This window comes from Rhinolophus sinicus, chromosome 3 (genome assembly GCF_057876585.1).
Source record: "Rhinolophus sinicus isolate RSI-liver-muscle chromosome 3, RSI-T2T, whole genome shotgun sequence".
NCBI lineage: Eukaryota > Metazoa > Chordata > Mammalia > Chiroptera > Rhinolophidae > Rhinolophus > Rhinolophus sinicus.
Window position 1 is genome coordinate 155728923 of NC_142503.1, and position 21475 is coordinate 155750397.

Genomic DNA, 21475 nt, shown 5'->3' on the forward strand with positions numbered 1-21475 from the left:
CGGCGCGCGAGGGAACGCCCCGGGCTGGGCCATCTGGGGGCGGGGCCTTTGAGTCCGAGGGGGCGGGGCCGCCCCTTCAGGGTCTCTCCGCTGCTCCTGGAGAGTTCGGGCTCCCAGCTTTGAGTGAGGAGGTGAGGGCGGGGACGGGGGCGCGGATGCTGGAAGTTCACATCCCGTCGGTGGGGCCGGAGGCCGAGGCGCCCAAGCAGAGCCCAGAGAAAGGCCACATGGTAAGCGGGGGCACTGGATGAGAAGGGGTGCAGGGACCGCCGATTTCCCTGAGCCGAGCGCAGTGGGGACCCCGCGCCCCGGACTGGGGCGTCGGAGCGCTGCCGCCGAGGCCGTCGGGGGACAGCCAGCCGAAGATCTCGGGGCGCTAGAATTTGCCAGCCCCGCGGGCGACGATGCGGGCTCATGAGGGACTGCACCGAGCGGAGGGCGGGTCCTCTCGTCCTTTCCACATAAAGTGTGAGGAGCGTGGGAGGGTCCCCGGGGAGCGGCGGCGCTCCAAGGCTGCTTTGTGCCTTTAAGCGCGGGAGGGTGGGCGGGCGCCTAGCCTCACGCGCATCCGCCTGCCGGCCCGCGCCTGCCAGGTGTTCCGAGTGGAGGTGCGGTACTGCGGACGCAGACACACGGTGCCCCGGCGCTACAGCGAGTTCCACGCGCTGCACAAGCGGGTGAGGCGGCACCGCCGACCGACCGACCCCGGCCCGGCCCCTGCCCAGCCCAGGGAGGAGGGCAGACGAGCTGCGGCCTCCGACTCTGCCACCCCCGTTACTACCCCAGTCCCTGGAGGGTATTCAGGGCCTGGGCACTGAACTCCCCATGGGCTGCGGGGTGGACACAGAGGGTCAGGTTCCGGCCGGCACTGTCCATGCCCCTGAGCGGCCGCCCCACCCTCGGGCATCTGCTGGGGCTGGGAGACTGGGTCCCCTGCCCCAACCACCACTCACCCGGGACTGTTCCGGGCAGAGCCTGGAGTTGTGGGTGAGGGGAGGGGAGACAGACTGGGGAGGGCTCTCGCAGGGATGGAGTGAGCCTGAGGGCTCAGTGGGGACACTGTGATCGCACCGCGGTAACCTCCTCGCAGATCAAGAAACTATACAAAGTGCCCGACTTCCCCTCGAAACGCCTGCCCCACTGGAGGACCAGAGGGCTGGAGCAGCGGCGACAGAGTTTGGAGGCCTATATCCAGGTGGGCGTGGGCCTGACTCTCGTGCTCTCTAGCCCGCTGGACTAGAGGTGGGACCCAGCCAGGTGTGGGCGCATGGGGAGAGGGGATGCACATCTTGGGCATGTTTTTTAGTACCTCAAGCCTCAATTTTCTGAACAGTAATTTCGGAATTAATTGAAATTAGTTTACTTCTTGAACTTTCATGGAACTGGAACCACTTGCCTTCTAGTTACCTCATTCAGTCTTAATTATGAAACTGGAAGCTAGTTCTCTTCCTCTCCAGGCTGAGATCTTGGTGCTGCCTTCATGATGAGGACCTAGAGTGGGTACCCTCCCCACGACCCCCAAAGTGATGCCAGATTATAGGCCAGGCTGGCTCATGGGCATACACCTGTGTAGTCACAAGGCCCAGTGTCAGACGGGCCCCCAGCTTGGTTAATGAATGTTTTGCTCTTACTGTCTTGAAATTCTTGATCATTTTGGCAGGACCTCCATGTTTTCATTCTGCACTGGGCTGTGTGGCAGCACAGAGCTGGGTCTGATGCAGGTTTCCTCTGCCCTCTTCTCCAGGGCGTCCTGTACCTGAACCAGGATGTACCCAAGGAGCTACTTGAATTCCTGAGTCTGCGGCACTTTCCCACCGGCCCCAAGGCCGGCAGCTGGGGGTGAGAACCTCTAGGGGCTATGGCTTGGCGTGCGAGCGGCCCCAGCATTGGGAGGGCAGGGCTCTCTGCGGCAAGCAGAGGAACATTTTAGAGGCCAAGCCCTGTTCCTTCCTACACCTGCCAGGCCTGAGCCTGATTCTTTTACTTTGAGACACGATCTCCCTCAACAGCTTTCTTGACCCTAGTGGAGGTGTTTTCTGGACAGCCTTGGTTACCCCAGCTGCCTCTGGAAATTAGCTTTTTACAAAAAGAGGCAGTGGCCCCTGGGAGGTGAATATCCGAACCCCTCTGGGCATCCCCAGCAGCTCACATCCTCCCTCTCTCTTTTCAGAACCCTGGGGGAGTTCCTGCCTAGCAACAGCAGGCAAGTCAAAGCCCCTACCCTTACCCGCTCCTGCTGCCCCCTGGTGGCCATATGTCAGGAGTCTGGCCTGCTGCCAAAATGGCTTGTATTGTCTGTCCTGGTCCAGGTTTTCCTGTTGGTGCCTCCTGAGCCCACTGCCTTCTCACCTCGTTTTTTTATGGGTCCTTGGTGATCTCAATTCCTAGTCTCTACCTAATAGGAGACTGCTCCACCTCCCTCTCCAATGCTCCTGACCCTCTGTTCTAGAATGCAGCTGCACCATCGGCCTGTCGTCAGCTTCTGCATGGATCCCTACATTTGCGCCCCATCCCCAGGTGAGGGGTTGCTTCTGACCTATAACCCGTATTTAGGGCACAGGTAGCAGGGCGGGAGTAGGGCTGAACTTGCCGTTTCTCAGCTCCCAGGACCTCCAGGCAGCTTCTCTCCTAATTGCCCTCCTTTGGGACCATACCTACCCTGCAGCTCCTGTGCCCCCATAGCCTGCTTTGTATTCACCAGGGAGCAGACATGATGAAATTAGCTTGGCTCCCCTGATCTGCGTTCCTTACCAGCCTGGCTTTACCAAGCTGTGAACAGAATGTGAACTGGGAATGCCCATGCCTCATGTTAGGTGACCAGCTATTACCTGCTGCCTTGGCAGGGGCTCCTGCTCCCAGGGGGGGCTAAGCCTGGCTAGAGGCTCTGGAAGCTGCAGGCCTGAGGTCAGGCCCACCCCACAGCGCCTTCCACTGCAGCCTCCTACACCTTCCTCCTGTTCTCCTTCGGCCAGAGCCATTGCCCAGTGTGGTGGTGAATGGCGTGCTCCAGGGCTTCTACGGCTTCGGCACCAGCACAGCTGACATCCAGCCAGAGGCTCCTTGTCACCCTGCACCTCTGCCATCGATGATGCCCTGACCAGCCCAGAGGCCTCTGGACCACCTGCCAGGACAGTCACATGCCTCTGTCCTGTGAGCTCCATAAAAGGGACATGGGCTAGGTCCCCCTTGGATTGGACTCAGGACTTACCCACCTCAGGCTCAGAACTGAGCTGCATTGGTGGCTGGGGGTGCTAGAACTCCTGCACTCCTGGAGCCCTGGGGCCAGGGCAGGACGACAGAGTGAAGATTAAGGGAGAAGTCAATTTAGGAGGTCGGCTATGAAAGGGTACAGGTGTATTTCTTCACTAACACCAGAAGGGGGCAAGCAAAGGTTGAGGCACAGTAGTAGGCCAAGTTTAGAAGCAAGGAGCAAAAGCTAAGTTTTGTGGGTAGCATCTGAGGAAAAGGTTCTGGCTGGAGCCCAGGGAGGGGACAGGCAGCCCAGCCACAGGAGGCCCATATAGGCTGGAATGCAGACCTGGGGGGGAGGTGCTGCAGGCCCAACAACCCGCTCACACACAGATTATAAAAAAACAAAACCCACCTTTTTTTTATTGGTCAGTGTTGGTAGGAATTTGTTACAAAACTGGGCCTGTGGGCCTGTGGAATGTGAGAGGAGCGGTCCACTCCATCAGATGCCAGCACTAGGGCCAGTGCAGCAGAGCCCTGTGGCAGGCTGTCTTCACCCCTCAAAGGGGCAACAGGGCCGCACAGACAGTTGCTCAATGGGAAGATGCCCCTGAGGCCCTACTCCTTAGCAATGGCAAAGGGCTTCTCCACCTCGATCTTGCCACAGTCTGCGATGACCACATCTTTCAGAGGCTTGTCCCGGCCGTCTGTCTTGGTGCTCTCCACCTTCCGCACCACCTCCTGGGAAAGGCAGAAGCGGGAAAGTAGGGTGGGTCAGGAGGTCCGCCACTTGAGACACAGGCCCAGTGTATGGCTGGGGAGGACTGAGACCTCAGGTGATGAACAGCCTACAGACCTCGAGGTCCCAGAATCCTAATAGTCACTGCTAGGTGCTAGGTACTAGGTGCTAGCCCAGGGCAGGGAGAACTCAGCGCTGACAAGAGGAGGCAGCTGTGTGATCCTAAAGTACAACCCAGATGGGCGAAGGGTGAGGAGGAGGAAAAAGGGTGGCTGGGGAGTGGGTACCACATGGCTTCTCGTGGACATCATGTTCAGCTGTGCCCTGTACAATTCAGGGTGGTGTCAGCATGTGACTGAGTGATGGGATGAGGGTCCCTGCAGTGGTGCAGCCTTAAGGCCTCCTGGTGGGACCCTGCCTGGGGCCTGAAAGGATTCAGAACTTTGGGGCACAGAGCAGCAGGCTATTTATCCCCCCCCCCCCCCCCCCAGTTGGCAGACACAATGCTGGTCTGAATCTTTTGGGAAAGCGATAAAATACATGGCGTCCCGGCCCAGGGTCGGTGCCTTGAAAACTCACCATGCCCTCTATGACTTTGCCAAACACGACATGCTTGCCATCCAGCCAGGCTGTCTTGACTGTCGTGATAAAGAACTGGGAGCCGTTGGTGTCTTTGCCCGCATTAGCCATGCTCACCCAGCCGGGCCCATAGTGTTTCAGCTTGAAGTTCTCATCGGGAAAGCGCTCACCGTAGATGCTCTTACCTGGGAAGAAAGACAGAGTGGGTCAGGGGAGCTAAGCTGGCACAAACCAAGCACATCTTTGAGGTGAGGATTCCAGGGGCTCAACCTGTCCTCTGTACCAGGCCAAGCTCAAGTGGAGTGTAAGGGCATCAAAGCTGAACCCCTCTTACCCTCTGACCTTGGAGCCAAACAGTGGTGACAGACCAAGTAGAGCATGAGGCCAGGTCAATGTAGTGAACAGCTCACACAATCGATTACTTTGAGAATATGGTTTTACGGCTTTTAAATAAGGCACATATATTAACTGGCCTTGGCTATGGCCCAAGAGGCGTGCCATAGGGGGACTCTGGTGGAGAGCTGCTGTGCAGGGGGCAGGGGAGGAGGCAAGAACTCTCCAGAAAAGGAGGAATGCTGTGGCTGACCAATTTTTCTTCCTAAGAGAATAGAAGGCACTGAGGTAGCTGCCATTTGGGTTCTGGAAAGTCAAGAGCCTCTTATCAAGAAATAAACAGAAAAAAGGTGGCTATTAATGTGTGTAATGAGTCTGTCCATGAGGGGTCTGGGGCTGGGGCACATGACAAAGGGAGCCGAGAGCACATCTCCACACTTTTTCAGAGATCCTAAGATTCAGGAGAAATACTGTGCTCTTTTTCCCCCGTCCCCTTCTAGAGATTCACACTGTTCACACTGTGTACTAGTATACTACAGGCCCCGAGAAACCCAGCAATAAAGAACTTTCATTTTGTTTTACCCAACACCTTTCCACCTTTTTTCCCCTTAATACACATATTTTCATCCTACAGTTCCACAGAATGGAACCAGGTTGGGAAATTGTCCCAGACTGATGCTAATCAGGGAGATATTTCTGACAGTGTAGCAAGTGGGAAGACTGAAAACCAAGAATTCCTAGACTCTGGCTGGTGGGAATGGGGGTGTCCCACTTCTTACTCCCACACTGGAAAGAAACTGGTCTCTTCCAATGTTGTGCAATGACTCCTGGCTAGGGTGCTGGATAAAAGCCTCCCAACGTGAGAATCCTCTTTGTAAGTCTCAACCAACTGCAGGATTTCAATTACTGCTGCTATCCAAATCTACAGCCTTCACTCCAATCACTTTCCCAAAATACAAGGAGTTCCAAGTTTCAAGGGATAGTTCTTCATGTTAAACTGAACATACTTTGTCATGTTCCTCCAGATTCCATTCTTTTGACAACTTTCCTCTGCACTGTCACTGCTGTCCCCACCCCCCCGTCACTTAGTCATTCTTTCCATTCCTGCAGCCCTACTGCAATAATGGCTAATGATTAGATGCATGACAGAGAACTGGGGCAAGAATTTTACACGTAAAAATCCCACCTGATGATGCAGCAGCTTATAACCCTATTTCAAAGATGAAGAGACTGAGGTAGAGAGAGGTTAAAGGTACCCAAGCTGGAGGCAGCAGAGCAGGAATTCAAACCAAGGGCTCTAGCTTTCGAATCTCAGCTCTTACCTACTAGGCTATCCTCTCCTGGGGCTCCAGCCCACACTGCCCTACCCAGGGACACTAATCCCCTCTGCTGTCACGCAGCAGCCTACCCGTCTGTTCCCTGTACCTGTCCCTAAAGAAAGGAGAGTCTGTGAGACTGATCCTTTCAGGGACTTTGCTTCACCTTTATGTTTGCACCTTATGTCTCATCTTTGGACCCGGAGGGTGGCTGGTTAGCCAGTGAGCTGTAAGATTCCCCACGGGGGGGACAACTCAAGCCAGGCACAGTCGATTGGGGCCCAGCAGGAGAACCCACGGGGTTGATAGAGGTGGGCATAGACCCCCGACCTTCCCCTGGTTAAGAAGAGCTTCTGCCTTTGTGGCTGCATTCCTTCCCACAACCTGCTTGGGAAGAGATTCAATGGTGTAATAATAACATCAGTTCTCCATCTATCCATTTCAGTAAGTTTAAGCATAAAGGTTCAGCTGCTTGCAGGAGGTACATCCTGAAATTGAGGTTCAGCTGCTTGCAGGAGTAATTAATTCAAACCAGTTTCTTAGTATAATGTGTGAAATTCAGACCTTGGAGAAACAATGTTGTTTTCTTGTGTATGCATCAATAAAAGCCACAGGATGGCCCCATTCAGTGTTCTCAGTCCTTTGAGGGTGTGAGACCCTTGGCCCCTGTTTCATAACTTTCTTGACTTCTGTTTCTTACTTTCTTAATCCTTCGTCGCCCCTTCTCGTTCGCTCACTGCCTGTGTTGCGCTGGACATGACACCCTCACCAGTTTGCTCCTGCCTTCACATCCTGAATCCTGCTGTCACATTATTTTCCCTCAAAGTCCTTTGTGATTGGGTCTTCGTCCCATTCACGTCTTCAGTGGAGCCTCACTCCCTATAGGACAAAGCTAGTGTGGTCTACTTCCATTCCCTGGCCCCACCTTTGGGCAAGCTCCTGCTGCAGAACAGAGCTGGGCTCACACCGTAACTATGCCTCTTCTTTGCTCATTCAAATTCTCCATAGCCGGTACCCCGCTCAAATCTTTCCTCACACTCACAAGGCCTTTCCTGAGCATCTTGGCCTGAACTGATTCCTTTGCTAGTCAGCACTTTGACAATGGCTGACTTTACTTACCATGTACTGGACACTTAACACTCAAGACCTCACCCAACCCTCACAGTACCCAGAACTCTTACTACTCTTACTTTACACAAAAGGAAACTAGCCTTGGCTATGGCCCAGAGAAGCTCAGAGAATTCATTTGCCTGACGTCACAAAGCAAGAAGGTGGCAGACACTGGGTCATACCCAACTGCGTCTGACTCCATGAATACAGAGAGCACTACGGTAATGTCTGCTTTGTTCCTCTCCACTGCTGCCGCCAGCTACTGCTTACATCTTGTATTGTTACGGAGCTTTTCTAGTGTTTTCTGGATCTTCCCACCTAGATGATCACTTGAGAACAGAGCCTGAGTCATAAAGGCTGTATTATGGCCAATTGGTGAGCGTGCAGGTATTGGAAGTGAAAGGGAGTTGCTGCCCCGATTTTTGCATCCTCAGCACCCACCACAGCCTGAGTGAGCTGCAGATGCGTGGGATGGTGAGACCTGTGGGTTAGTCCTATGTGTCTGTTCTATGTGTACAAGTAACGCAGAAACGAGACTCACTCAGCTCTTGCCAAGTGGCCTCGTGTGGGATACCGCCAAGGAAAGCAACTTCTCCCACCTTGCTGGTGCTTCCAAAGTTGCTCACACAGGCTTTGAATGCCTGACCTAGAATCACCTACTCATGTGTCTCACTCTGCTCCGCTCCCCCCTGGGGTATTGTGAGAAGTCGCTGAGGCTGTAGGCCTGGATCAGCAGGTATGCCAGCTGGACGAGATCCTATTTCCACCTGACCCCCCAATTACTCCCTCTTCTTTGTACTGAATTCCCTGTACTAAGATGGGTACAGCTGATCTCAAAGCAGGTGACAGGTCGGCCTCTGAAACTATAGAAGAGATCTTGTCCACCCTACACAGCCCAGCCCTCCCACCTAGGAGTCTGCACTGACAGCCTCTCTGCCCAGAGGACCTGAGTTACCTCCAGTGCCATCTCCCCGAGTGAAGTCTCCACCCTGGATCATGAAGTCCTTGATCACACGATGGAATTTGCTGTTTTTGTAGCCAAATCCTTTCTAGAAAAAGGGATGAGAAGGTGAGGAGGTGGCATGAGGCACCAGACAGACCTCCTGGCCCTGTAGGAACCCTGCCCACAACAACTCCCGCTCGCAGAAGAGACACCACTGCTGGCCAGAGTCAGTTTCACATGCTACTGAGTGAGCAGTGACCACGGGCCAGACTTGCAGCACACAGATCCAGGAAAGGCTAGACTGCACGTTCCTCTGTCTTCATACAATTCCCAGACTTTATATAATTCTACTTCACACAATGCCTCCGCCCTTTCCCTCTTGTTTTTCTTTCTAATCATAAGAACAGATGGAAGAAAACTGGGCAAATAAAAAGGTTATCTGCTGACCCAATGGGAAGTTAAGTTGGAATACAAACTTTCTTAAACGGGGCCTTCTTGTTTTCTTAAAACCTGGGAAACTCTGGGCCCCTTACTCTTAAGAGAAAGGTCGGGTACAGAGGGCACAAACTAGTTTCCACAGATACGTTTTCTTCGGTTATTGCAATGTCTTCAAGATACGTTTTCTCAAAAAAAAAAAAAAAAAAAAAAAAAAAAAAAAATCCAGATTTCTGGATTCAGTTTAAAAAACTCAAAACATGACAAGACTGCGTTGCCCTTGCCAACATGTCAAGAGTTGGTACTGAGGGCTCCTGGCACACATGGGCCACATTCTGCAGGTGTTTGCTGCCAGCCCTCATTTGAATGTGACTATCTCCGCTCTAGCCTCTTACCTCTCCTGTAGCTAAAGCCACAAAATTATCCACTGTCTTTGGAACAGTCTTTCCAAAGAGACCGATGACCACCCGGCCTATATCTTCATCTCCAATTCGCAAGTCGAAGTATACCTGAGGAAAAAGAGCATTTCAAGTTTAGCCTCTATAAAGGAGCCTTGCTAGGGAAGAGAGGGCCCAAGAAGCTACCCTGAAGATGGGAGAGAAAACAAAGCCGTATTTTAAGAGCAGTGTTTGTATCTGACTTTGGTGGCTACAAAAACCCTATGAGAATCTAATGAAAGTTGCAAACCTGTTTCCCAGAAAATACGTTTACACTCTCCTTGTGCTACGACAAGGTAACAATCTTTGCTCTAAATAATGGGTTCGGATTTTAGAAATTAACATAAAAAAAAGAAGGTGGGGAGCCTAACCTTACCACGCAAGTTTAAGCTATACTGCTGTGCTTTGTAATTGGAAGTGGCTAACATTTGACCGAAGTCGAGAAAGGATTCGCAACTTGACAGACGTGAACTTTTACCGTTTCGCCAGCACTGCGGGGTATTTGCAAAGACTACTATGAGGCCGACAGTGCTGGCCCCAGGTGGGCACTCCGGGCCCCCAACGCCTGGGTCAGGCCAGGGGTGTTGGGGTGGTTCCAGGTCATTCTCTGGTCTGAATGGGGGAGGACCGTCCAGGTGCCAAGATGTCAGAGCCAGGAGACTAGGGAGGGGCTGAGTCAAAGCCGCAGACGCCCAGGCCTGATCTCCTGAACCCTAATTGCCTCGGACATCAGTGACCAGCGGCGCCGAGGCCAAACCCAGGCGGCGAAGGGCGGGCCTCGCCAGGCAGGTCAGAAGAGGGGAGGACGGACCTTGACGGTGACTTTCGGCCCCTTCTTCTTCTCATCAGCCGTAGAGGGTCCTGGCAACAGCAGGAAGAAGACGGAGCCCACGACCAGGGCAGCAGCGAAGAGCACCTTCATGTTCCGCTCAGAGAGGCGCAGCATCCACCAGAAGCAGCTTGCTCTGCCTAGACAGCGAAGGCCTGAAGAAGGTGGCGGCAAGGCGGTGTGAGCACCGGCGCCGCCACTGAGCACGATCGCGGGGGGAACCAGGGCTCCATTAGGCCTCTTAGCAGCAGGAGGGCCTCTTTTTCCCCCTCTGGATCGGCGCCGGATAGTAGGTCCTTCTGGCGGGCGGAGCCCGGCTCGTCAACAGGGCGGGAGGAGACGCGGGCTCGTGGGGGGCTGCCACGTTACTGCGGCCTCATTGGCTTCCCAGCTCGCTAAAGGCCCACCCACAGGATGGGGGATCAGCGGAAGGCGGTGCCCCCTCAAAGAGAATGGGGCTTGGGTTTCTGAAGAGACTACAAACCCCAGCATGCAGAGCGGCACGTCCCGGGGCCTGCTCTGCCTTTGCGGAAGTGGACGTCTTAGCGGATATTTTAGGTGAGGAAGTTTATAGAGAGGGTCGGAAGGCTTTTGTGATTGTCCGTATCCGACCAGTCAAGCATTAGTCACCACCAGATTGGGTTTAAGTGTGGTAGCTTCCAAAAACTCAGGGCACGTTTATGCTTACCCAGAGTATGACCTTATCAGCTCCTTGTACTTGTCTTGCAAAACTTGCTTCAAAACCCACTTCCTTTTAGACATAGTGCCTATCACTTTACCACTCAGTTTCCTCTCTCTCCTCTAATCTTACTGTGCTTACCACTGTGTGAGTCAACGCACACTCTAGTGTATACTCTGGTTCATCATTTCTTTTTCCCAAGCAACTACATTTTTTGCGAGGTATGTACTGTGTTGCACTGATTTTGTACAACTCCCAGATCAGTGCTGCAAGGCTAAGGGCTCAACCAATATTGGTTGCGATAGCGTCACATTAGCACTGAGGTGGGAAATACATGCGAGGGCCTGAGGTTTAGTTTCCCTTCTCTAGACACCTTCAGAAGGGCAGGGATAGTCGTCAGTCGCCTCCACACCAGTTTCAGGTCTTCACACATACGTGGTGCTCTACAGAACACATACTTCAGTACTGGGAGTCATACACACCTCCCCAAATAAAAATTACACTCCTATCTTATTCCCCAAATTTGGACTTCTGATGTTATTAAACGTCTTTAAAACTAATTTTCAAAGGTTAACGTTACAGAAATTCCTGGTCTTCACAGCCCAGATTGTAGGTAGGCATGACTCCAATCCATTTCCATAGCTGAACTCTGCAGCTTGGTCTCTAGAGCAGGTACTGACCTGAGTTGGAGGTTATACATGGCCGCTGGCATGACCTCGTCCTTCCCTACGCTGAGGTCACTGCAGGTAGACTGCAGAGCTTCTACAGGCAGTTCTCTCATAAACACAAATGACATCTGCTATTTCTAATCCTCACACCTCAATCCAGGCCACCTCCACCAATCAGGTGCATATATTCTTGGATAAAGTTGTTGCCCTGACAAAAATAGTCTTCCAAACAACCCACCTCAATTTTTTTGGTCTGTCAAGCCTCTTTCCCCACTCACTGGTCTCACGTTGCCCATAGCCACTGAGAAAAGTGTTTACCAACCAATGTTTTCAAAGTAGCATTCTCCACAAGGAGCTAATGCTAAAATGGCATAAAAGCAGCTTTCTCCCTGCCTCCCCACCTTTGAAAGAAAAAATTAAGTTTGATGGATAGAATGCTCTCAAAGTGAATGTTTTCTCTCATGATGATTTTAAATTTTTTTCTGCTCTTCCTTGCCTACCAGTGAAAAACAAATAAGTAGTAATTGAGGAATAAAATAAAAAAATTGCAACCAGCCAATCATGCCTAGATGGAAAGTTGTTTTTGAAGCCAATATATGCCTTTGTGATTTTACATTGCATATCAGTTATATCCTCTGTCTGTATAGATGTTCCTCATTAGTAGAACAGGATTATAAAGCTACTACTTCCAAGTTGTTCCACAGAGCAGATCTAATTCCCCGGTTCTACCACCTAAGAACCACAGGAGATACTGGTGCTAGTATGTGAGTGATGAATGTCCAAATTCTGCCAGGAATATTTACCTTTAAAATGACCCACAAGAGAAGGAAGGCCATGTTCAACCCAAAGGAATGAAGCAAGAATGCCAAAATATCAGGCATTTTCATTAACTGGAGGCTTAAATCAAAATTAATCCTAGCCAGATTGTTAGTTACAAATGAACCAAGGGAGATTAAAATCAGATCAACCAACCAACCAACCAAACACACACAATTAGCCAAGAAAGGTAAGACATTTTATTTTACATACAAAAAGGGTGCAAACTGAGTCCTTTCCTCCCCAAATTGGGGAAGAGGTATACTTAAAGATCACATTTGTGTTTTCCATGGTGCCCTAGGAAATGGGCTACTCTGAGATAACATATCAAGACCCATTTTCCATTTTCTCCAAAGAAGGCTACTTCCTCTGCAGAGGAGTTTTTCCTAATGGTGTTACAAATTTCTCTCCTGGAGGAATCATTTCAGATACACTTGAAATTGACATTCATGTTTAAAAAATACTACAAATTTCATTTTCACAGCTGAGCTTTGTGACCAGTGCCAGGATTTGTGAAACAACAGTACATATCTAAAACCAAAGGTAAAAAAAAAAGGCATTTAACAATGATCAGACACATCCACACATCAATTAAAACTGATTTCCACAGCTGATTTATACATTAGTCTTTAAAAATTGCAATCAACATCCCAACATCTTTTTAAAAGTATAATGGGTAAAGATTAAAGAAACAGACAAAATAATAATATAATAAATTAGAGGATGTATATATCCAATGGGAACATTATTTTCCATTGGGGGGTTATAATATTTTTGGTTTCATCTCTTTCCTGCTGTTTACTCTTCTGCTTGATAAATGGGGCTCATTCCCAGAGCCAGCTTGCTGTGACACTACCTTGAGAAGTCACTTTATGTCCTAGAATATTCAGGAACACATGGTCCCAGCAGCCTGGACTGGGTTTTTATGGAAGTGAAATACACACAGATGAGCACACACACACAGAGGCATACAAATGCAACCCACCCATCTGTAAATATATTTCTCCCCAAAGAAATGGCTCATCTTTCCTGGGACATTCCAACAGACTGATTAAGCCTCGTAAAAAAGCTTTCGATGCAAGGGCTGGCCTGGGATTTGGTCTGGAGCTCATGAAGGGGAACACTGAATACGTCTCACCTGCCCTGAAAGAGGGGCTTTGTGCAGAAGGGGCAGTCAGCACAGCTGATCTCTCGTGTGTGTTACTGGATGACTGCACCGCACCACTTATTACCATGGATAACCCTCTGCTCTGAGACTGAAACGGGTGATGGCACCAGAAAGATGATTGTGAAGAATAAAGAAGAAAACTAACAAAAGAAATTCAGTCCACAGAACTGAGGTTTCTTTATAACATCAAGTTTTGTAATCAAACTAGAAATAGATGGAGTACACATTCACTTTTCTCCTCTGTAAGCTGATCTACAAATACTGGAGAGGACTTCCTGGCTGCTTTGTGAGGAAACATGTAAACTACTACTGTCTATATCCAGGGGACCTACTTACTGTGTTGAATACAATGAAGAAACCTATTCTTTTGCACTCAGCCACTTGCAAAAGGAGTTAGGGAAAACATGTTTTTAAGACTGCTTAATTGATCAGAGACTTCCAAGATTCCTTATTTGTGGCTAAAACACTGCTAAAAACTACACACGCTCAGAAGGGCCTGGTTTCCTCTTTTCAGATACCTACCCGCAGCCCCCAAGAACACAAAACCATAGGAATCCCACTTTGATTCCTACCAACCCATCATGGGAAAGACTGGGAGTCACTGTCCAGCAACCTCTAGATGGGACTTGCTGGAGCCCTGGAGTCGGCAAAACCAAGAACCCCCGAGACAAGGCCTGCTGCTCACATGGCCAATCCAGATGGGGTACCTAGTTATCCTGGCTCCCTAAGGGTTTCTGGAATTCATCTGCCCACCTTGGGGCAATGGTGGGGATGGTGGCAGTGGACTGGCAAAGGCCATATCAGCTGTATGGCGCTGCAAGCTCCCGACGTGACAAACTCTAGCCCTAACGTGATGGCTCTGACACTACATTAACGCTGTCAGGGCAAGTGCCTGGGAACGGAAAACTGGTTTCAATATGAACATGGAAGAGGAGACTAGGACACAGGAGGCACGTGGACTTGGGAGAGATGCATCAGAAGATCAAGTTCTTTTGAGAAGATGCTTTCTAGGCTGCCATGGAAGTACTTATTTTTGAAAAACGCAGGCCATGCTTGCTCACCGGGAGCGGGCACAGGGTCCTATCTTTTGCATAAAAAAAATTAAGGCTATGATCTTTAGTAACCGTTCTGACATAACATTACCATCACTGCATATTTCTAACATTAAAAGTGATCACTAACACTGAGAATCAACACTGAATATGTACTACCAACCAGTGTACATTTCCAGTGAACTAAGTTGGAAGTTAGAGGCAATGGACGCCTCTTTTGGCGAATGGCAGGTGTTCAGTACTTCTACTGGAAACCTCAGGATCCTGCCGGCTCTGGTTGCCCCTCTATTACAATGTAAAATGGAGCTTTAACTGGATACCAACCTAGTCACCTGACTTGTACCTTCCTAGACAGACCCCAAATAGCAGGAGTGTTAATTAAGGCAGCCATGAAAGCACACGGGCTGCTGGCACACTGTCCACCCCAGCAGAGCAGTCTGGAGTGAGCTCACTGGGAAACGCCCAGGCGTGCATACATGCAAATGGTCCTTATATGCCTGGGCGTCACAGACACAAGTCATGCTTTGGTCACGTGGGAAGGACCCTCTATGCCTTGGTGGATTCCTGGCCTGCTTGCCTCAATCTGCTCAGGGTGCAATGCCTGAAGGACTGCAGGGCTTGGGAGAACTCCTAATGGTATATGAAGTGCTGTAAGCACTTCACACTAACTCAGAAACAACTGCATCAATCCCAAAGAAAAAGATCCCTAGGCATCTTGGTTGTGAAATGAAGAAAGCTCACAAACTACACAGCAAGTGGACTTGGGTAGGTGGTGGGTGGAGGGACCTGGCTGAGGCATAGAGCTAAGCAACTATAGCAACAGAGCTGAGGAGGAAGCCCTGATGGGGGTGGAACTGATGGCCAAACTACTCCTTCGGTACTCTTTTTTTTTTTTTTTTAAATTTAAGTTTAAAGGCTTTCTCAGGGGTCTGGGACTACCCTGGAGTGCCAAAAGCCCTAGAAGGATCACCATTACCCTGCATGCCAGAGGGACCTGGGCCTTTTCACTTTTGTTATGAAAATCAAGTATCTAGTAAGAGATCTGCGGGGGGGTGGGGCAGAGAGTAAAAACAGTGCATTAGGAAAGACCCCCCCAAAACTACTCAGGTTCAACCCCTTCATAGCTAGCCTTTAAAAATATTTAAGACCAAAAAAAGTCAAACCCAGCTGCAAGGGGGCTTGCCCTGCAGCCAAGCTGGCCACTGCCTTTGCTTTTTATGGAAACGGGGTGGGCAGTAGGGAGGCACTTAGTGGGGTATGGAGTGCCAAGAGGCTCTAGGCTCTGCCACCATGTCCCCTTGCCCTCCCTTGAGAAGAAGGCTTTTTCTATTCAGGGAAGAGGAAATAAAAGTTTTTATACAGGAAATTAGAGTTGCCCAAATACCAACTGAGAAACTATGTAAGTTTCACTGATTATGCCTTAACTACTAGGCAATGTCAAGCAAACAAATCCCAATATTAATGTTCAAAATCCTTCTGGGTAAGGGGTATGACACTGCGTCTCCCAGCCACTCAGGAAAATTTCTTTTAAAGACATGGAAGATTATAATCTTTACATAAGGTAAGCAAGCAGGTGTGAAGCCAGTGAAGTGACATTGCCTAGCCAAGGCCTGATGGAACAGGTGAAGCCCAGTAACTGGTTCACGCTACTGCTGCTATTTCTGCTCCATGTAAGATACATCAAGGGACCTGTCAGGAAATGTCAACTACCAGAAAGTATCCCCACACCCTCCAGTCCAAAAGACAGCCGTACACCTCAAGACAGGCAACGATTTGTGTTCATTCCCAAAACCACCCGACTAAGTCACCAGTTTTTGTCCTCTATGGTTAGTTAGCTCTCTCTACTCCCAAATACAAGAACTCATTCCCTGATGTAAATAATCTTTTCTCTTCTATCACATCTGGAATGTGAAGTCACTGTCTGGATAAGCCACTGAACTCAAATGAAAATCGAGCATGAGAAGATAAACTCCATACATTAATAATTTTTAAAGCAGTGAATAAGGAACCAAGACTCCTCACAGTAGTATGTCAAGTGACTACACCATGGCAGGGGATGCAGACAGTGTACTGGGAAGCACATGCTCTAGATACATGGCCATCTTATCTGGAAGGAATCTATGTCCAATTGAGAAAATTTCAGAGCTTTCAGTTCAGTCTCCTTTCCCCTGGAACTTTCCAGCACCAACCAATCTTACCTCCTGTTCACTACAGCCCCATGTACTGAGTCCTAAGCCTGCTGCTGTGGACCTTTTGGGAGAAAATCTGTAGGTGCTTGGTTTCTGACAAGGAGGCCAGCCCAAATGCTAGAAGTCAAGCTATTGGGGCAGACAGTACACACCAATTTTATGTCCTGGCCCTGTGATGCCAAATCCTGAGGTTCCGTTGGCAGTTGGAAGGCAGGTTCACTTTCCTCCTCTTTGTGTCCACTAGTGGCAATATGACGGTGGCTGTTTCATCACTAATTTTGTCCCCTACGTCACTAAGGAAGTCACATGGCTATCTAGTTGGAAGTCCCTGGCAGTGGAGAAAACAGATGTTTCAGATTTGTTTTAAGCATCTCCTTCTCTGGGATAAACTATCTTCTGGTCAGTCTGGCTTGGCCGGCTCATCCCACGCACTGGAGAGCGAGGCTGTCCAAATCGCAGGCTGATGAGGTGAAGAGGCTCTGTAGGGACATTCTTCAGTAGCTGAGAAGATGATGAGAATTCAAGTATGTGTCCTTGCCAACCTGAGTGTTCACTCAGAATGACATAGAGTTTGGCTTCTTCTCTTCTGGGTGCCGCATACCCAACTCTTTCCATTGAGAATGTCCTCTGGACCCATGTTCTCTCTGAATGGCTTGGCTGGCCCCATCCCCCTCAAAACAGAAAAAAGGTAAAACTCCCAATATAACCAGACACAATATGCATCTGCCATGTTTTCTGTTAAAAAACAAAAACAAAAAACTAAAAGTGCAATAAAGTCAGTTTTTTTTTCCTTTGCTCAGAACAATGCATTGTCCTACTACTGACTGGAGAACAGAGTTCGCTTGTCAAGAAAAGCTAGGAACGCCAACACATGGGGACAGTAGACTGCAGATTTCTCACAGCTTGTGTCCTACAGTGTAACTTCTTCACAGGAGGGAGGGAGGGAGGGAAGGAGGGAGTAGCCTGCACCCCGTGGCCAGCGGGGGATGGAGGCTGTGCAGGCACAGAGGATGAGGGAGCATACCGCCGGCCAGATATACCTGGGAGGTGGAGAAGACTCTCCTCCAGCGCAGGCCTGCCATCTTCCTCCTACCTGGGCCGCACTCCCAGCCCCTTGGGCTCCTTCAGCAAACAAAGCCTTCGACTCACTAGCTATGATGCTGGGGAGGACTGGGGGCGGGCCAAGGACCAGGAGCAGACTCAGGGGAGGGTAAGAGACTAGTAGTCCTTGAGTTTTTGTGAATGACACCTTCACTGTAAACAATAGGAAGGAGAGTCAACCAGGCGGCCCCAAGGGCAAGCAGTGGAGCAGCAGCAGCTCTGGGACCTGCTCAGAGCCTTAGGCAGGTGGGGACAGCCATGGACCCACTGGGCCCTGGCTGCCCACACTGGCTCCTTCTGGGGGCATGTTTTCTTCCTTTTGGTTTGGATCTCCACCCTCCCCCACAGAGGAGTCCTTTCCAATGAGAAATGGCAGGAGCTGCAGGTGCAATTGAGTCAGAGTCCCCAGGGCCTGAGGACTCCTGGGAGGCACTGGTCACTTGTGGCGCTGAGCAGTCTTCTTCCTTTTCCTCTTAAAGAAACAGCAGCACCTGGAGCACAAGGAACATTGCAAGTCAGTCGGAGAGGCCTGCAGCTTCTAACATGCTTCTGCCTGCTTCTGCTTCCTGCGGGGGGGGGGGGGGGGGGGCATTCCCCTCTGGCGCTCACCCCCAGGGCCGCCCACCAGCTACAGTGCACACACTGGGGGCAGTGGGCAGTGTCTGCCAGAAAAGCCAAGGGAAATAGCTGCATCATTTCAACCTGCAGCTATCAAACCTAATTATCAAAACCACTGCAGGCCAGGCAGGGCTGAAACCAGCATTTTTGGAAGGAAGATGAAGAAGGCTTATTTCCTAGTCTAACAGCCAATCCAGACACTTCATCTTTATCTGGAACCATGGCGTGGGGACCCTCCAGGCTGCGTAAGAATAGCGGTCATTGTCTGCCCCTTGATGCAGAGGGCGACATTAAGGCAACTTCAGTGATCAGTGGGTATGGAGGCTAAACAAAGTAAGGCAGACGAACCCCATGAAAAGTCTGATGCTTAGAACTCTAGGAGGACCTCGTGACGCTACCGACGAAGGATTAAGGATTCTCTCTATCCCGCAGCCCTGCCCCCACCTCGCTACCTGGAGTAGGCAGAAGCCCAGTTGTAGTAAGAACTGCGAGTCCAGACTTCCTGACTGAATCAGCACAGCCCACACTCTTCATTCAGAGGGGATCAAAGCTGATCACCAGGAGGCGTCTGGTGGCAGGGTCCTCCTCAGCTTAGCTTCCTGACAGCGCTGCTCTGTGCCCGACGGTTATAGGACGGACCCTGTTTAGAGTGGCGGTTGGGGCCTGCTCCCTTCATGAGCCCTCCAAGTGCTGCCTTCTGGGCAACAGCCACCGCTCCGTCACATCCTAAGCCTGACTGTCCCCGCCTCACACCTTCCTTTGGAATAGGAAGCACCGCTTGCTCAGGCAGTGACTAGTCCAGAGGGGGTGGTGAGGGCTGTGGCATGGGTGGTGCCAAAGGCATGTCCTTTCCGGGAAACTGACACATGGGAAATGAAAATGCGAGGGACAGAAGGTGGTAGATGAGTCAAAGATGCCAGGTGATGAAAGGGAGTAAAGTTGGAAGTATGACTCAGACTTGCTGGACCCTTGAAAGAAAAGCTTTTCTCAGAAAACTATCTTTTGGTCTCTTGCCCAGTCCTTCCAGGTTTAATGCCAGGAATATTCATATGGAAATAAAGAACTGTTGCTTACTTCCTATACCCTTAAGTTCTCCACTGTAGCTGAAGTTCTCTCCTTTTTTAGTCAGACTCTTGGTGTTCCTACACCCACCAAACTAGTTATTAACAATGTGAAGAAAGTTTTTTAGAAAGCAAAAATAGACACTTACACAGACAGTGACGGGCTTTAACCATATCTGAATGAATCAAACATGGAGATTTTGGAAATAGGAGCTTAAGAGGGTCTCATGATTTTCTAAGTGTATCAATGACATTTGTAAAGTACTACTAATGAGAGTGAAAATAGTCACTAAACAATGTGTCGTGTATTTGGAGACTGAATACATTCTTTTTTTTTGCAGCAATTTATTAGAGAATAGTTTTTTAAAAAGTACTAAAAATTTTGTCATACTTGTATTTAGACAATTTTCTCAGCTTTTTTTGAAAACGTTCTTTTAAATAACAATGACCAACAGTTTTGGTTGTTTAAAATAGTCCTCAATGGAATCCCTGGGGAAGGATTAAAAAAAAATGTATTTTTCTGTATAGATGCTTTAGAAAACAGACATTTTCCAGGTTAAGTGTCCTGAAATTAATATTTTTTTCCTGAAATTAATATTAAATAAGGCAAATTAAATCTTATGGGAGCACCAATATTTCAATAGAGTTACCTGTTCCCTGTTTGCCATGACTTTCAGAGGGATAAATAATATTTAAGCCAATTTCGATTTTTATCCTTTTTGGAAGATGCTAGGATTAGGATTTTGTGTTTTTAAGTAAAAGCAATCACAAAAAAAGTTTGAAATACTGTTTTAGTCCATTTCAAACAATACTTCATTTTTATCTCCTGAGGCAAGTCATAAGAATCAACGTCTGCATACAAGTGTATCACACGCTGATGTGCAATGCTGAATTCAGCTGACTGGAGGACAGGGTGAGCTCTGGTTTAGAGCCTGAGTTAATTTTTTTTAGCTGATTAGTGTAGTTAAAGCTTCAGCAGTAGCAGAAAGCTTTTAATGATTCTACCCATGAGGAAACAGACCCCACAATCTGCTCTTCAACTCTTTGGTTTCTCTGGGGACTACGAGTAAAAGGACCCATTAAACTCGGGCGAACCCAGACCAAGCCCACTGACAGACTCCATACAGATATCTTACTATCAGGAGAGAATGAAGGTAAGTGATGAACCCTTCTTGTGCCTTAGGTTTCCTTCCAGCTGTTTCTCTGATTGGATGACCAGAAGTTCTTAACATGCTCGAGTGAAACGGATCCAGTCTCCCTACTCACGAGCCATCTACTGCTGCCCTGGGCCTCTGAGCCATCTATTTGCCTTTCCCACACTGCTCGCTTACTATGTCCTTCAGCTGTTCTTGGCTGTGCTCTTCTTCTTGGCTCTAACTGCACATTCTTCCCTCGCTCTAACACCTGGCTCAAGTGCCACAGTAGCCATGCGGTCCTCCTTGACCATCCTGTCCACAGTGACCTCTCCAGGGACAATGACACAAGTGTCATTGAAAAAACTACTTGTCTTTTCAAGTACATAAGTCTTCTCCCTCCAGCGAGAAGATACCTAAGTTCTCTGGGGGAAGGCGTGGGGCCTCCTAGAATTCCAAGCAGTGAGTTAGATGAGCACACAGAAGGCCCTGGATTTGCAGTCAGGATCATACAGGACTGACATCTCACAGGAAAAAAGAGACCACAGCAATGTCAGATTTTACAGACACATGTTTGCTAAACAAATAGGCCCAATATACTCCTTGATACTGTAAGACTATGAATTCTATCTCCATAAAACCCAATCGTTAACTTCAGTACATCCCTGTCCCTGGGAAAATCCCATAGGAAACTTAGTGGCTTAGGGTTCAGAAACCAGTGCTTAACCTAGTCACTGAGACAAACAGAAACAAGGTAATCCGAGAGGCCAGCAGGCTGGTATCACTACACCAAGTATGACCCCATGCATGCAGACAGTGTGGGAGAGTTACAAGTCCAGTCTGCAATGGACCAGCCAGTTCAGGAGCACCAGGAAGAGAGCTGGGGAGGGGCTCTGTCTTATAGCAAGAATGTGCCTCACCAAACAGGGACTCTTTAAAACTTCCCCTTCTCTATATCTCATGGTGTTCCTAAGAATGCATTCAAGGCCCCTGGAAAAGAGAGGCTCCAATATCCCATTGGCCAAGTCAGCCCTTGGCCCATTATACTTTCTTATAGGAAGTAAATAGACAATAAACAAA

The 21475-nt window shown here is 49.4% G+C and overlaps 3 protein-coding genes across 13 annotated transcripts in view; 1 reads left to right on the forward strand and 2 right to left on the reverse strand.

Moving 5' to 3' along the window:
* The first annotated feature begins 32 nt into the window (after positions 1–32).
* SNX22 (sorting nexin 22) lies at positions 33–5201 on the forward strand. Of its 3 annotated transcripts, XM_019750752.3 has the most exons (7): positions 41–230; positions 594–677; positions 1091–1195; positions 1745–1839; positions 2171–2203; positions 2450–2517; positions 2973–5201. In XM_019750752.3, exons 1-7 carry the CDS (start codon positions 156–158, stop codon positions 3095–3097), a joined length of 585 nt encoding a protein of 194 aa, XP_019606311.2. In that variant the 5' UTR covers positions 41–155; the 3' UTR covers positions 3098–5201. The 3 variants fall into 3 exon arrangements, with proteins under 3 accessions (XP_019606312.2, XP_019606313.2, XP_019606311.2); XM_019750753.3 differs by lacking the exon at positions 2171–2203 and having other exon boundaries at positions 33–230; XM_019750754.3 differs by lacking the exon at positions 594–677 and having other exon boundaries at positions 33–230.
* Positions 3584–10107, reverse strand: PPIB (peptidylprolyl isomerase B). Its single transcript, XM_019750751.3, has 5 exons — positions 9893–10107; positions 9040–9153; positions 8222–8315; positions 4508–4692; positions 3584–3930 (listed from the first exon to the last, which is right to left on the reverse strand). The coding sequence occupies exons 1-5, from the start codon at positions 10025–10027 to the stop codon at positions 3808–3810; spliced, it is 651 nt and encodes a 216-aa protein (XP_019606310.2). The 5' UTR covers positions 10028–10107; the 3' UTR covers positions 3584–3807.
* A 2143-nt stretch (positions 10108–12250) lies between these two features.
* Positions 12251–21475, reverse strand: part of CSNK1G1 (casein kinase 1 gamma 1) — a 157075-nt gene continuing 147850 nt past the window's right edge. For all 9 annotated transcript variants that reach the window (XM_074327582.2, XM_088797290.1, XM_088797288.1 and 6 more), the window contains one exon: positions 12251–18074. In XM_074327582.2, the coding sequence (XP_074183683.1) occupies positions 18020–18074 (55 nt within the window). In that variant the 3' untranslated portion in view covers positions 12251–18019. The remainder of the gene's footprint in view (positions 18075–21475) is intronic.